The sequence below is a fragment of the Aspergillus fumigatus genome, chromosome 3 (assembly GCF_000002655.1).
Source record: "Aspergillus fumigatus Af293 chromosome 3, whole genome shotgun sequence".
NCBI lineage: Eukaryota > Fungi > Ascomycota > Eurotiomycetes > Eurotiales > Aspergillaceae > Aspergillus > Aspergillus fumigatus.
Window position 1 is genome coordinate 1794530 of NC_007196.1, and position 13529 is coordinate 1808058.

At 51.7% G+C, this 13529-nt stretch overlaps 5 protein-coding genes and 1 non-coding gene across 6 annotated transcripts; 1 reads left to right on the forward strand and 5 right to left on the reverse strand.

The window, feature by feature from the left end:
• Nucleotide 1: 1 nt before the first annotated feature.
• On the reverse strand, nt 2-3408 carry AFUA_3G07150 (NAD-dependent succinate-semialdehyde dehydrogenase). The gene is made up of 3 exons (XM_749798.2): nt 1877-3408; nt 1740-1827; nt 2-1686 (listed from the first exon to the last, which is right to left on the reverse strand). Exons 1-3 carry the CDS (start codon nt 1913-1915, stop codon nt 305-307), a joined length of 1509 nt encoding a protein of 502 aa, XP_754891.2. The 5' UTR covers nt 1916-3408; the 3' UTR covers nt 2-304.
• Nucleotides 3409-4177: 769 nt separating this feature from the next.
• AFUA_3G07155 (uncharacterized protein) lies at nt 4178-4756 on the reverse strand (the record flags this gene model as incomplete). Its single annotated transcript, XM_001481558.1, has 1 exon — nt 4178-4756. The coding sequence occupies one exon, from the start codon at nt 4754-4756 to the stop codon at nt 4178-4180; it is 579 nt and encodes a 192-aa protein (XP_001481608.1).
• A 349-nt stretch (nt 4757-5105) lies between these two features.
• On the reverse strand, nt 5106-6607 carry AFUA_3G07160 (glycoside hydrolase family 18 protein; the record flags this gene model as incomplete). Its single annotated transcript, XM_001481559.1, has 4 exons — nt 5106-5415; nt 5505-6111; nt 6174-6460; nt 6531-6607. The coding sequence occupies 4 exons, from the start codon at nt 6605-6607 to the stop codon at nt 5106-5108; spliced, it is 1281 nt and encodes a 426-aa protein (XP_001481609.1).
• Nucleotides 6608-7516: 909 nt separating this feature from the next.
• pigc (phosphatidylinositol N-acetylglucosaminyltransferase) lies at nt 7517-9120 on the reverse strand (the record flags this gene model as incomplete). The annotated part of the gene is made up of 2 exons (XM_749796.1): nt 7517-8694; nt 8772-9120. The coding sequence occupies 2 exons, from the start codon at nt 9118-9120 to the stop codon at nt 7517-7519; spliced, it is 1527 nt and encodes a 508-aa protein (XP_754889.1).
• On the forward strand, nt 7671-7711 carry AFUA_3G07169. Its single transcript, XR_013344494.1, has one exon. It is a non-coding gene; the product is annotated as an uncharacterized ncRNA (non-coding RNA).
• A 1322-nt stretch (nt 9121-10442) lies between the features above and the next one.
• Nucleotides 10443-13383, reverse strand: AFUA_3G07180 (pantothenate kinase). The gene is made up of 4 exons (XM_749795.2): nt 12342-13383; nt 11918-12200; nt 11346-11850; nt 10443-11284 (listed from the first exon to the last, which is right to left on the reverse strand). The coding sequence occupies exons 1-4, from the start codon at nt 12609-12611 to the stop codon at nt 10972-10974; spliced, it is 1371 nt and encodes a 456-aa protein (XP_754888.1). The 5' UTR covers nt 12612-13383; the 3' UTR covers nt 10443-10971.
• Nucleotides 13384-13529: the final 146 nt, after the last annotated feature.

Sequence of the window (13529 nt, forward strand, 5' to 3'; positions counted from 1 at the left end):
TGCGCTCGGTAGCTCGTTTAGAATACGCAAAGGGGAATCTTCCACGAGCTGTCCGCGTCTGTCGGTATGCGAATATTGACTCAACTATTGTTGATAACTAACTACACAACTCGTCATTGGAAGCGACAGGCAACTGTTTTGGAGAGGAGCAACTACTGTGTTTATCGTCTACGGAGTATCCTATGATATATTCCCACCATTTGAGTTGTCGATACTCTGAAATGAAGTCCAATCTTACTGATAGTCACATGCAAACGCGCCATCCGGCAAATTGACGCAATTTTCAACAACATACAAGAACTTGCTAGTACTGCCCTTCGATAGTCAGGGTTCCAGTTTTGGTGATCAGATACTCGTTGACAGCCACCTCTTTCCCACTCTCCTTGCCGTATCCCGACTCCTTGATGCCGCCAAACGGCGACTCCGCAGCCGACGCATTACCCGTGTTCATGCCAATCATGCCCGCCTCAAGATTCTCCAACATCCGCCACATACGGTCAATATTCTTGGTAAACGCGTAGCTGGCCAGGCCCATGCTTGTATTGTTGGCCATGCGCACGGCCTCCTCCTCCGTCTCAAACCGGTACAGCGCCGCAATGGGTGCAAATGTCTCCTCGCGCGACACCAGCATCTCCTCCTTCATCCCTGTCAGGATGGTGGGCTGGAAGAAGTACCCTTTCTGCCCAGGAACCTGTCCGCCGCCGAGGATGACATCCGCACCTAACCGGCGCGCATCTTCGACCTGCTCCCGCGCCTTGTCCAGGCCCCGCGGTGTCGTGAGGGGGCCCATAGTAGTGCCCTCCTGCGCGCCGTGGCCGACGACCAACTTCTCCGTGCGTTCCTTGAGCATCTGTGCGAATTTATCGTAGATCCCTGCCTGCACGTACACACGGTTGGCAGTGATGCACGCCTGGCCTGCATGCCGCCATTTCAGCGCCATCAGCTGGTCCAGGGCCTGGTCGAGGTTCGCATCGTCGAACACAATGAAGGGGCAATTCCCACCGAGCTCGAGGGTCACCTTCTTCAGCCCCTCGGCGCAGTGCGCAGCGATCAGCTTGCCGACGCGCGTGGATCCCGTAAATGTCACCTTTTTGACGAGCGGATGCTTGCAAAGCGCCTCACTCAGCGAAGGCGTGTTTTCCAGGTCGGTGGTCAGCACATTCAACACGCCTGCTGGGAAACCCGCGCGTTGCGCTAGGTGCGCCAGCACGAGTGTCGTGATAGGAGTCTCCGGGCTAGGCTTGACGATCATCGTGCAGCCGGCGGCGAAGGCGGCGCCTGCTTTACGCAGGACCATGGCGATGGGGAAATTCCAGGGGACCAGAGCGGCGGCCACACCGATGGGCTGCTTGACCGTGAAGACGCGACGGTTGGGCGCCGAGGGCACGCTTACCGTACCGTGGATGCGCTCTGCCTCGCCAGCAAACCACCAGGTGAAGCCCGTGGCGTAGTCGATCTCCCCGTACGATTCGGCGAGGGGTTTCCCCGTCTCGTGGGTGAGAATCTGGGCGAGGTCGGACCGCGCCGCCCGTATGAGAGCGTCCCATTTCATGAGCCATTGGGCGCGCTGCCGGGGGTTGGTCTTCTTGTAGGTTTCGAATGCTTCATGGGCGGCCTGGACGGCGGGATTCACGTCTTCCACGCCATTGGCAGGACAACTGGCCCAGGGTGTGTCGGTACCGGGGTCTATCCTGATGTTACCGTAGACTCAATAAGAGGAGAATAGTGCCTGTTCCTACCCACGACTTCGAATCGTTTCCCGCTCTTGGCCTGAACCCATTTGTCTCCGACAAAGGAGTCGAAATGGAGAAGACTGGGATCTTCAAGCTGAAGAACGTTAGTCAATGCAAGCTGCTGATTTGGTAGAGCCGCATACCTTGAATGGCAACTGATACGTCTTTGCCATTTTCGACATGTTCTCTATTTGATAGCAGAAGAAGGGTGAGTTGAGAAGATCAGCGATGAGGATGAGGGGCTCTGTGCGACTTTATCACCAACAGCACCCATTTGACCCCGCACTAATCGGCAGTAACTCGGCTGTGATCCTGTGTCGCCGTTTATCATGCAGACATTGTAGTATGGTATTATTTTGATATAGATATGTACATCGACTTAGAAGAAGAAAACTTGCACAAGAATGTCGATTCGTCCATTTCTCCTCTCGCGCATCGATATGTCGATCGTCGGAACAATCTCCGCTGCGCCAACATCGCCGTGTCTGGTGACTGTGGTGGAACTATGCAACTCGTCACCGAGATTTCATCCGCTTGACTGGTACGGATCCGATCGATCCCGTAGTATTTGCCGAGAATGACTTTGTTTTGAAAAGAAAGGGGCGAATGCAGCAATCGGCAACTGGCGACTTCCATCACGGTGATACGAAAGCCGATATTTTAGGTTGAATTGCTGCAGTCAGATCGAGTCGCTACTGCTGCGTCGATGCTGCCAAAGATGTTACATCTCATCAAAGCAGGGAATGATGCAGATGGCAATTACAATGGGGACGGAGAGAACGAGAGGTCGGTGAAGAGGTTGAGCGCTGCGGTGGTGAGCCATGAAATAGAAGGCTCTCTCCTTGCTTGTGTCACACACACGTACGATTCAAGTGCACTGGAAGATATCGGCGAAGAGGATGGCGAGGAGCCGACACGGGTATTTATCTCAACTACTCTGGAGTCTACTAAATGCCTCAAGTGAGATCCAAGCTTTGGCTTGTGGCTTGAGGCTCGATGCGCATCATCACCATCAACCTAGAGGGTCGAGCCGTTTAATCACTTTCATCTCTTCTCGACTTCTACTTGCCATCTGTTGACCATTTAGTATCTATCTACCTGTTTATCTACTGACGACTCTGGTTCCCTGCTGCCGATCAGAAATAATGTCCTGACTCGAAGCATTGATCTTGCTGGTCAAGTTGCTGGACTAGTCCAGCTATGCTGCATGCTACTGGTGGCTGGGCTCTTCCTTCTGCAAGTCCACCTCTTTGTGGGCCTTGCTCTCTGCAACTTCTGTAGGGCCGAATCCAATGCGACACTTGTCGCTGCTCAGTGCGTGTCCTCCAACTCGACCACTGCTGGCGCGCATCTCTTCCCGCAGAGACTCTGCAGCTGACCGACGCAGTGCTGGTCAACCTCAGCTTCGCCATTCAAAACCAGACGCAGCTCTTTGCGATTGGTAACAATGCTTCTGTCTCGGTTAGTCTGACCGCTCGCTGTGTCAACTTCTGCAAGGTCTTCCCCGACGAACATTCTATGGCCATCCAAGCGGACCTGGGAGCTGTTTGACCTGCTTCTGGGCGGTGCACTTGTCAAGACCGTCCCTCTGGCTGCTTCCTGTTATTCCGCGTGGTCCGAGTACGATGCGGCCGAATTTGAGGTCGTCCCGTTAATTGGACCGACTCGTACATGCAGTAAGTTCTGTCATACCATCCACAAAAATTCCTGGCTGATTGGGCAGTGCTGCCGACCCCGCGTCAATTATGGGGCCACTGTACGAGGGCAGAACCTGTCTGCCTACCGACGACCCCTCTGGCAACTCATCGTTGGTGGTTACACGATGATGACCGTCTCGTGGCTCTTCCCCCGCGCGGAGGGAGAACGCCACTCTCCTCGACACCACCTTCGAAGCCATCCAGTCCACCATCGAGGCCGATCCGTTTGGATTGTTCTATGCCCGTACGGCTGTCAGTAGTGAGGGTTGGACTGTGGAGAGTGAGGATGAGCTGCCAGATCAGAACTGCTGACTATGCCGGGTATAAACTGTATGGGTATATTATGTAAAGTGTACTTATACATACAAAAGACTGTACATTGTTCATCATCTGATATTCACCTTCACATCACGTCTCACCCAACTCTGAGCGGGATAACCAAGCTGGACCAGCCATCCGGATCCTCGGTCGGTTCGATCCACGAACCGCCTCATCTCCACCACCGTCACCAAACAATCAGCTTTTCCCAGGTCAAGAGTTCGGTTAATCTGCGCAGCACAGCCCTAACCCCCAGCGTCACGGCCAAGCGCATCAGAACAGCGCACAGCTTCTCCCGGGTAGAGACAACGAAGACGAACCGAGCCGCAACTGCAAGCATCTTCATAATCTTATCTGGTATCGTCACTAGATCTGACTAGATCCGACTAGATCTGACGAAAACTTAAGGATCGATTGAAATGAACTGAATCAACGCTCTCGCTCCGCAATCCACCACACCCTCTCAAGCGCAGCCCTTTTCTCCCTCTCCCTCCTCGCCTGCATCAGACATCGCCTCTCCCGCCCCAGAAACCGGCGTCTACTGCGCCCGCGCTCGGGATACGCCTCGACGGTCCAGGAGCGGGCGATGCGCTCTGAGAGGGCGAGGATGCAGAGGGCTAGTGGGAGGAGGGAGAAGAGCGCAAGGGCGAGGAGCTCGGGGGCGTATTGCGAGAGGGTGTGCGCGCAGAAGTGGGAGGTGTGCAGGGTGTGGAGATATGCTTGGAGGATTTTGTCGGTTGATTGATTGGTAGTGTTCTTCTGGTGGTAGTGGTTGGGCTTGAGCTTGTGGCGGGTGAGGTTGAGATTGATAAATGAGCCGTGGGAGCTTGAGCTAGGTTGGATTTGAGGTTGGTCCTGGTCTGAGCGGTTTTGTGCGAGGATTGTCTGTTGTTGTTGTTGCTGCCGGTGATGTTCAGGGTGTTGGAGTTGGTATACTTCTGTTCCATCGACGGGAATTGTGATTGGTAGCCCCAGGCTTAGGGGGAGAAGGAGGTAGACGAGTCGCATCGCGGCAGCGCGGGTGGTGCTGGAGAGAAAGATGAATACCCCATGCTGCTCCCCTTGAGGTCCAGTTCCCCTTAAACTGCTTTGAGCGACACGAGGCGGCGTGCTGGTCTCTGCGTCATTGAGATATTTGCTGATGGAATGGCAGCCACCATCCCGATCCCGTGCCGCATCCCGCCTCCGGATTGGTCAATTCTTCTATCTCTGCTTCTGCCCTCATTATTCGATTTATTCTACGGACTGTCTACCATCGACAGAGGTCAACAATTTAGAGCGTCTTTAACTTGGAATGGTATTAACCCTGAACGGTGGCTATGCCGTTGCCCCAAAGTATGAAGTGCCGAATACCCGACTACTTCCCAAGGCCCTTCTGCATCGCCTTCAGATGCTCCCAGTTCAGAGTATCCTCTCCCAGACTCCAAGCCATGATACCGCCCAGCTTCTCAGCATTCACGATATCCTTGAACTTGCGGTCGATGATCGCAGGGGTATCCCAAGTCCAGAAGAGATTGACTGTGCTATCCCAGTAGTACTGTCCGCCTGCCTCCTCATCCGTCTTGCCGTCCTTGAGCGCACGACGCCAGGAATCAGTAACGGAAATTCCCTTGCACTCGCCATAGTCTGAGAGACAGCCTGCCTGGCAGAAGTCATCGCCGGTGCCGCTGTTCGGATTAGCCAAGCCCAGAAGCGTCTTAGTAGAGTTGAGTAGGGGGTGAAAAAGATAACAAAAGAAGAAAAAGAAGAAACACACCAATTTCCATACTGGCTGCAGCACGATCCAGACGGACACTTGGTCCCCTTGCTATAGCCGCAGGTTCCATCCGTGCTGGTCCTCAGGTTATCCGGAGGAGCAGCCATAGTGCTCTTCTCAAAGGTCAGTGTGCCAGATTTGCCAGGGTCCGATCCGTCAGGGTTCTCCAGCGGAACGACGGCACATCCGATCGGCTGCTGAGCGCAGTCGCTGTTCGGATCAGTCATGAACCACTTGGCATAGTACGCGAATCCCAGGTTCATCTTGGCCGTGTCTAGGCCGATCTCCTTGTACGCCTTGATGGTGTCCAGAGAGCCGGCCACGCCACTGTGGTGGTTCGTCACGTTGTCACGGCGGTTCATCAAGTCATACGACATGACGTTGACCATGTCGACAGCCGACCAGATCTTGGGTCCTTGTTCCTTGGTGAAGGCAATCATGTCGCCGCGTTTACCTGGGACTGCAACAGACAGAATCTTGTCCTTGCCAATTGCGTCGCGGATGGCCTGCACGAAGAGCGGGTACGTCTCAATCTCGCTAGTTTTCTGGGAATTGGGGACCTTCTTGTAGTCGTCGCCGTTGCCGCCGGGGTATTCCCAGTCGATATCTACCATCAGCTAGTGTGAGCACTGCATGCTTACATGTTTCATCCCGCGATTTTGAACTTACCGACACCGTCGAAGCCCAGATTGTTAATCATTGTTGCAACGTTCTTCGCATACTTGGTCCGAGAGGCTTCATCTTTGGCTCCCTCGGAGAAGCCAGCGGTATCGCCCCATCCACCAATGGCGATCATGACCTTGGTGTCGGGTGCGAAGCGCTTACGCATATTGTTGACAGTGTCAAAGGGAGTGAACGAAGAGTCGCTGTTGAACTGCTTGGATGGAGCGAAAGCCATGATGGCGTGTGTAACGCCCTGGGTCTGGTCACTACCTGGGAGATCAACCGTGTGGTATCTGAATCGTAAGCTCATCGCGTCAATTTGTTCCTGCGTTAAGTGCAGGAGGTCCTAGGTAGGCTTCTTACTGATCGATGTACATGGCAAATCTCGAGCCCATTGCGGCCTGGACAGCCATCAGGCTGAACACGAGGGATTTGAGCATCTTGTGTTGGTCGAATGGAAATGAAAAGTGCTTGATGAAAAGAATGTCGAAAAGGAAGAATGAACAACAAGAAGCCCACCAAATACACTGAAGGATGGACAAATCAACCAGAAACAAACCAGGCAAGACCGACGGCTCTGAGGTGCCAACCTTGGCAAAATTCCTCAGAGAGAAATATTAAAGAAAAGAAAACAATGCTCAACTTGTGAGAGCTAGTTATATTTTGAAGCTAATATACAAGCGGCCCCTTCACAGTGGCTTTGACGGCTTCGCCCCATCAGCAACAACACAGAGCAACAACATAAACACATTCCCGGCCCCAGCATGATACCGTGGAGAAGCTAGAATGTCTCCTAGGCATCCGGCCCCAATGCCAGTTATTCAAATATGCGTTCCCAATAGGAATATCTGATGCCAGATGAAAGAAGGTGAGGCACCATGGAACAGCACATGATGATGAAGCATCCAGCCCCAAGGCAATGATAGAAATCATATTCCAAACCCTTTGAGGCAAGAATGCTGCTGAGATCGAATCCGGATTTTGTTGTTTCCACTGCTATCCAAATAAATCTCTTCTCAAAACAGTAGCCTCCGCCTCTGGCATGCTTGGCCGCCAGACATTCCTGGGGTTGCGGTATTCGACGCGCAAGACGGAGGACCAGTGCGCCGAGAGTGGAACAACGAGTCACTGCAGATCATTGTTGGGTTGCTGTACTTAAGGAGAACTGGCTTGTGCAGCCTGTCACGAGATTATGCTTGTTACGTGTATTAGGTACTAGATTTAACCATCGAGTGTAACACCAAAGGGTATCGAACCACGATAAGCTCAAATGGGAATATCACAGGATGAAATGCATCATAGACACGGACTCAAACCCAGTTCCAGAAATCACGCAGTCTGGCATTCGGCTAATCCCATTGTCGCCGGATAATCGGCCGCGCTGGGTCCCATGGCCCTGTTACCACGTTCTTGTACTTCTGAAGACTGATGAGCCACCAGCTACATCCCCCCATGGCAAAAGCAGTCATGATGCTTCCTAAGAACGACCCGACCACCGCGGCTGTCCATCCTCCGCGCAGGGTCATTCCGACCGCACCTCCGGCGACAATGACCAGCGCCAGCGTGAGGAGGACATGTCCAGTCCAGGAGGTGTGCCGTAGCTGCCGGCGGAAGATGGGGAACAGTCCAAAGACTTCAATTGAGAACAACATCAGACTGAAGACATGGGTTGTAGACGGCAGACGAGACGCCAGGACAGTCGATGCCATCACAGCCGCGTTAGTGGACAGGGAAGCCGGGAATTTGGTGGCGCCCGCGCCTTCCCCGCTTCCGTAATCAAAGGAGAATATGTTCATGATCAATAGCCAGCAACTCATTGCCCAGATCGAATCGCTGGCGGTAGACTTGGTAAGCGATTTCAGGATAGGGCTAAGTCCAAGCAGCGAAAAGTAGATCAGGAACGCCGATTTGACAGTCGAAAGTCGTTGGCGGTTCCTTGACGAGAGTAACGAAGTCTCGTCGGTCTCCTGGGAGCCGTGGTGCAAATACATATTGCTGAGGCCACCACTGGCCTGGTGACTAGGCGAGCCAGGCTCACACGGACCATAAGCCTCACCACTGAATCCTGTGCTACGTCGCCGCAGCAATCCGTCAGGTTCACCGCTGGAAATGGTCAGCCCCAGACCATGAACCTCGTTCTGACCATCCTTCGGGCCAACCGGTCGCGACGTAGCCCCGGACGACGGATTGACCGAGCTCACTGCAGAGCTCGAACTAGAACCATCGTCTCCGTCCGCGATGCGCCCCGCATTCGGAGCCTGTTCGGCATGGTGCTCGCGCCAAACCCAAGAGTCCCACAGAATCCACCCCATGGCTGTTCCAACACTGCCCCAGCAGACGACAGAAACAGGGCTCACTCTCTCCTGGACAATCCCAACAAAACAGCACACGAAAATCGCCACCGAGCACACATGCTGAACTATCACTGTCGAGTCAGCCACTAGAGGCCAGAAGTCGTAGGGCCGCACGCGCGGGTTTCGCTGGAGATGGTCGAGAAAGGTTTCAGTGTCAGTGTAGTTATCCGGATCTGTGGCCATGCCCATCAGCTTCTTCCACCTTCTAGCAATTGGATTCTACACCCATAAAATCTCTGTCATCGCTTACATGACTGCTTCACCCAGAGTAACTTCTTCCATGCCCCTTTTCGTCTCCTCCGTCTGCTCGGCCCCCTCACTTTGCGCTCTTTTCGACTGTCCGCGCCCGGATACGTGGGCTGCGGTCGTAGAGCAGCAGTGTTGCCGTTTAACGCTCGGAGTGAGTCATCGTAGTTTGCATTTGCCGTCCGACCTCGTAGGTGAGCAGATGTGAAATAGGCGTCTTCTGGAGCGAGCCGTGTGGGGTCTGGGAGCGCGCGGTGCTCCGGTGGAGGCTTCAAGCTGCTTGTTCGGTTGGGGTGAGTCTCAACGGGAACGGGCGGAGGGATAGGGGGAGGTGAGCCGGGTGGAGGAGGCATCGAGCAGACGCTGAATTCATGCTTGGAGCATGGTTAGTAGCAGGTAGCAGTTTCTTTGAAGGAAAGCTCTACCGGTCTTCGGGGATGGAAACGAAGCCAAACTGGCCGAAGACGCGCAAGCCCACGTGGCTAATTAGTCATTCCGCCATCAACGGCCAGGGCATCTCCAGTAGAGACGAATAGTTTTTCCACAAGTGCAGATGTTCAAATTATCCCACTAGAACTATCGATATGATTTCTTCAATGCTTGTAGCCTGATGTATACTGATGAATCCATGTAGTAGTATTATGTACGTCGAAGTAAGTGGCGCTAAAATACCTGGAAACTCCTTGATATACCTCCTCGATGAGCCTATTTCCTTTATCGTCGAGAAACTCGGATATCTTATCATCTAATGCATTAGGAAACAATTGAGTTCTAAGGCGGCCCCGTCAAGGTTCCAAAACATGGTTCACTTCAATGGTAACTGTTCCATCTTTTGTCTCTTGCTGTCCTTGGCGTGTTGAATGAGAAGCTCAAATTCGCCCTCGCTGCCGAAAAGAAAATGTTGCGCACGCTCAGACGAAATCTGGCATGAAAGTATCTTGACATCGACGTTCCTGTCTAATAGTCGAAAAAAAAATGCCCGGGCCTTGTCGAATAGATCTTTCCCGTACTTGCATTCGTCTAAGGGAAAGGCGTGAATAGCGCCCGACCTGTAGGAGACAAGTTTGAAAGTCACCTTGGCCGTGTTTGTTGCTTTGGCCGGGTAGGTCGCCTTGCGAGCCCTTGCTAGAGAACTAGATGTTTGTTGTTGGAGCCTGCATAGTCTCGTGCTGACGCCGAGGATTTGGCAGAGCTATACACCTAGTATGCGCTAACTGACCCTTTGAACATTGGTCTACAGTATGCGTTATGAAGGGGTCGGTCACCAGAGTTTGTAACCTAAAAACAATACCCAGTCTGCTGAAAACTGATTTTGAGGTGTTTCGATTGCTGAACAAGAGTTTTGGTGTTGTGAGAAGACTCATGTTTGATGTTTATACAGTCATCCATAACTTGCCCTTAATAAGCATCTGCATTAAGGTAATTTATGTTGATGTTGAACCATTTGACATCCACTAAGGTACTACTCAGAGCTGACTTTACAGGTTACGGTAACTTAACTAATTTCAGTCCATCTGTAGTAAGACAAGGATTTTGCCCTCGGAGCGCAAGGGGCTTTGGCAGAAGACTGATCATGAAAGAGAAGTGAGATCAATCACAATATCATGCCACAGCAATTCAGTATTACTGCTTAAGTACATACGAAAGTAATCAGGGCCACGTTGGCACTCGACCATTCATGACGCAAGAGTCATCTTAAGATTAAGATCTAGTAATAGAACACCAGGTTCCCTCTGTGTCATCAAGCAGGTATGCTAAAAGTCTATTCCAATATCAAGCAGCCCAAATAAGGATAACAAAGGTAGTAGGTGAGCATGATAGGTATGACTGTAGTGATAGTGGAAGCAATGTCTAGGATAGCCAAACTGTATGGATGCAGGTAGGTGAGGAGCAGGTGAGAGATCCGGTTGATCTCACTTCAACAGATCTCAATGAGGCCGGCGGGGAAAGGATACAAGTGAAAAGAAAACGTCAAAACACTGAATGACGCTGAACAAACGCTCACAGATGATGGCTAATGAGTATTTCAGAGGGTTGGAGAGGGTGTTTCAGGTAAGAGAACAGTTTGAACGAGCATGGTCGATCGGTAGGGCTTGCAATGTATGAACAACTTAGGCAGGAACACAGACAATGGACGGGTATCAAAGAAATGAGACAAGCAAATATTGGTAACCGGGTGGGTGTGCTGAGGTGGGTCTCTCGAGCTACGTTGAGCTCAACCCTTCATCTTTCTTGGGGATGGCTTCCTTTGCCGCCTGAATTGCGGAAGATGCGTCATGAATACTATTTCTGCGACCCCAGTTCTCTGGTTGCCTCCTGAGAAATGCACCAACAGCGCCGAGGTAGCCTTCATGGCGTAGGAAGTAGGCTTGTTTCTCACCCTTAGACCAGAATCGGATGGCATACGACAATGTATTCATCGTCTGGTGATGCCCCCGAATAAACGAGCCTCCAAAGTATATGTGCTTAACCTGGTGCTTCTCAGATTGTAAGTAGGCAATCTGCCCAATGTTGTTACTGAATGCTGTCAGCGCCGACTGCTCATTGGTGGGTCATTGACGACAAGCCAGGAACGTACCTGATAGCATACAGCAAGCTTCGGCTCATGTCTTCATGACGAAACTTGACTTCACCATTTTGTTGCTCAGGGCCGCCATTGCAGAGACCTTCCCCATCCTCCGCATGTCGCTCGGCAGCATTTTGTAAACGAAGGACCTTGCCAAATGTACTAGCAATGGCAGTGCTCTTAAGTCCGATCTTGCTATAGTCCATGCCATAGATATCGCCAACTAACATGTCCACCCCACTGTTGTCGCCCCGGTCCGCCATAGCCAGCATGTCGTCAAAGTTCCGAGTACCGGTCAGCAACGACATCAGGCCCCAGAATGTGCCACCGCCAAGGTGAGTACCACCGACACGCTCAAATTGCTTTGGGCCAGATACTTTGATCATTGATACTCCTGAACCAATGTTGACTAATAGGTACGGGTAAACATCCGGTCGGGCCTCGGCAAACTGCATCGGCTCGGCTTCGCTGTATGTAAACACTTCATTCGGAATCTCGGTAATAAAGAAGTCAAGTCCTGGGGCAGGAGGTGGTTGAGTTTTCGCTCCTGATATGCAAAGAATGAGATTATCCAGTAGACTGACCTGTTATGAGGCATTCCATTTCGTCTTCCCGTATGATGTTCACTTTCAGCGTCTCTTTCAGCTTATCGTAGTACTTGTAGGCACCTCCTCCTGTAGCGACGACACACAACTCATCCCTAGAGGGGCCATTGAGCCTCTCATGTTCATCTTTTAATTGCCGGATGAAGTCAATGCACAAATCGATCCGGTGAGTCTCAAAGTTGATGAAATTCAGGCGACCACCGTTGTCAGGAGAGTCCAATTCCTTGGTAAAATATACCAGCTTCGCCAGCGAGCCTCCAATCTATATATTTTGCAAAAGTAGAAAGGTCAGAGAATTTGTCTTTCATTTAGATGTATGCGCGTGCTCGACTATTTTTTTTCGTTCACGATTGCGGGGTGATGATTCTGCGGGGAAGCGCGGAAAAAAAAGAGAGGCACTCACATCGACAGCGACATGGCTCACGAGGCCAGTATGATGAGGTAGACGAATATCCTGGCTCTCGTAGTGAACGCCGTCCGTCGATGACGCGGGACTTTTCGACCGGGGCTCTTCGTCGACAATGAAAGCACCTTTGACGTTGATCTTGACAGCTCCAGGGTTGGTGATAGCTCGTTCAAGCCGGCCGGTTCGCTCTGTGAATGAGTTGGTCACACGCTTAGGTGCGACCGCATCTGGGCCGACCGAATTGGATTTTGGGGAGGACATGGACATGGTGAAGTCTCAACAACTGTGAGAAAGGGGAGTGATTACAAGTTCAGTGTCCTTATCCGCAGAAGCTTAAAAGAACACTGGTGACCCATCTCGGAGTAAAGGGACGCCGTGATAACCACTACAGCGTATATCTCCTTCTGCCCGCTTTAGGTGGTTGAGTGGAACCAAAGAGTTAGTAGGGTAGTACTTGATGGGGCGGAGCCGCGGAGCATCCCAATCCTTACTTCGGTGGGAGGAACTGCCACAGAGCTCCATATGGTTATTGCCGGAGGGTTGCTGAAATGTAAACGACATTTTTTTGTCCGATCATACGGAGTAGATAGGTAGTGATGGATCTGTTAAGGATGTGATCTTCTCCTTCCGCTCCTAGATTCATGATGTCTATCGCCAATTGGTCCTGTTTCGAAGGCCTGAGGCATCAGCCCGTCTACTTACATGCTTGGCTTGCACTACCACCCCCAATCTAACTCGGGATACCTCAGTTGATCATAAGTAGCATGGGATATGTTCTCAGATTCGATGAAAGTTTGATCTGTTTAACGTGCTTACTAGAGATACTGTTTCTAGTCGGTCCAACTTACTGAAGCAACTGATGGCAGCATCATGTAACTGTATTCTTCGCGGATATATCGGACGAAGTAGAGGTCATAGTCCATTCAATCTACCAGGAGCGCTCATACAGATTCTTTGTCCGCTATATCAAGGCCCAAGATATATCAAAAAATATGGGCAGATAAGATTTTTGGCCAGCGGAACGACGGAGAATGACGCCAATTGCTCTCCTTCCAGGACTGAACACCGTATTTGGTTTGCTTCACCGTTTGCTGGAATCTAGCAGACACAGACCAGTCATAATGTAAGCTCTACGCTCACGAAGAATTCAGGCTGGCTTCTCCCGGAGTCTACTGTATTGAACTA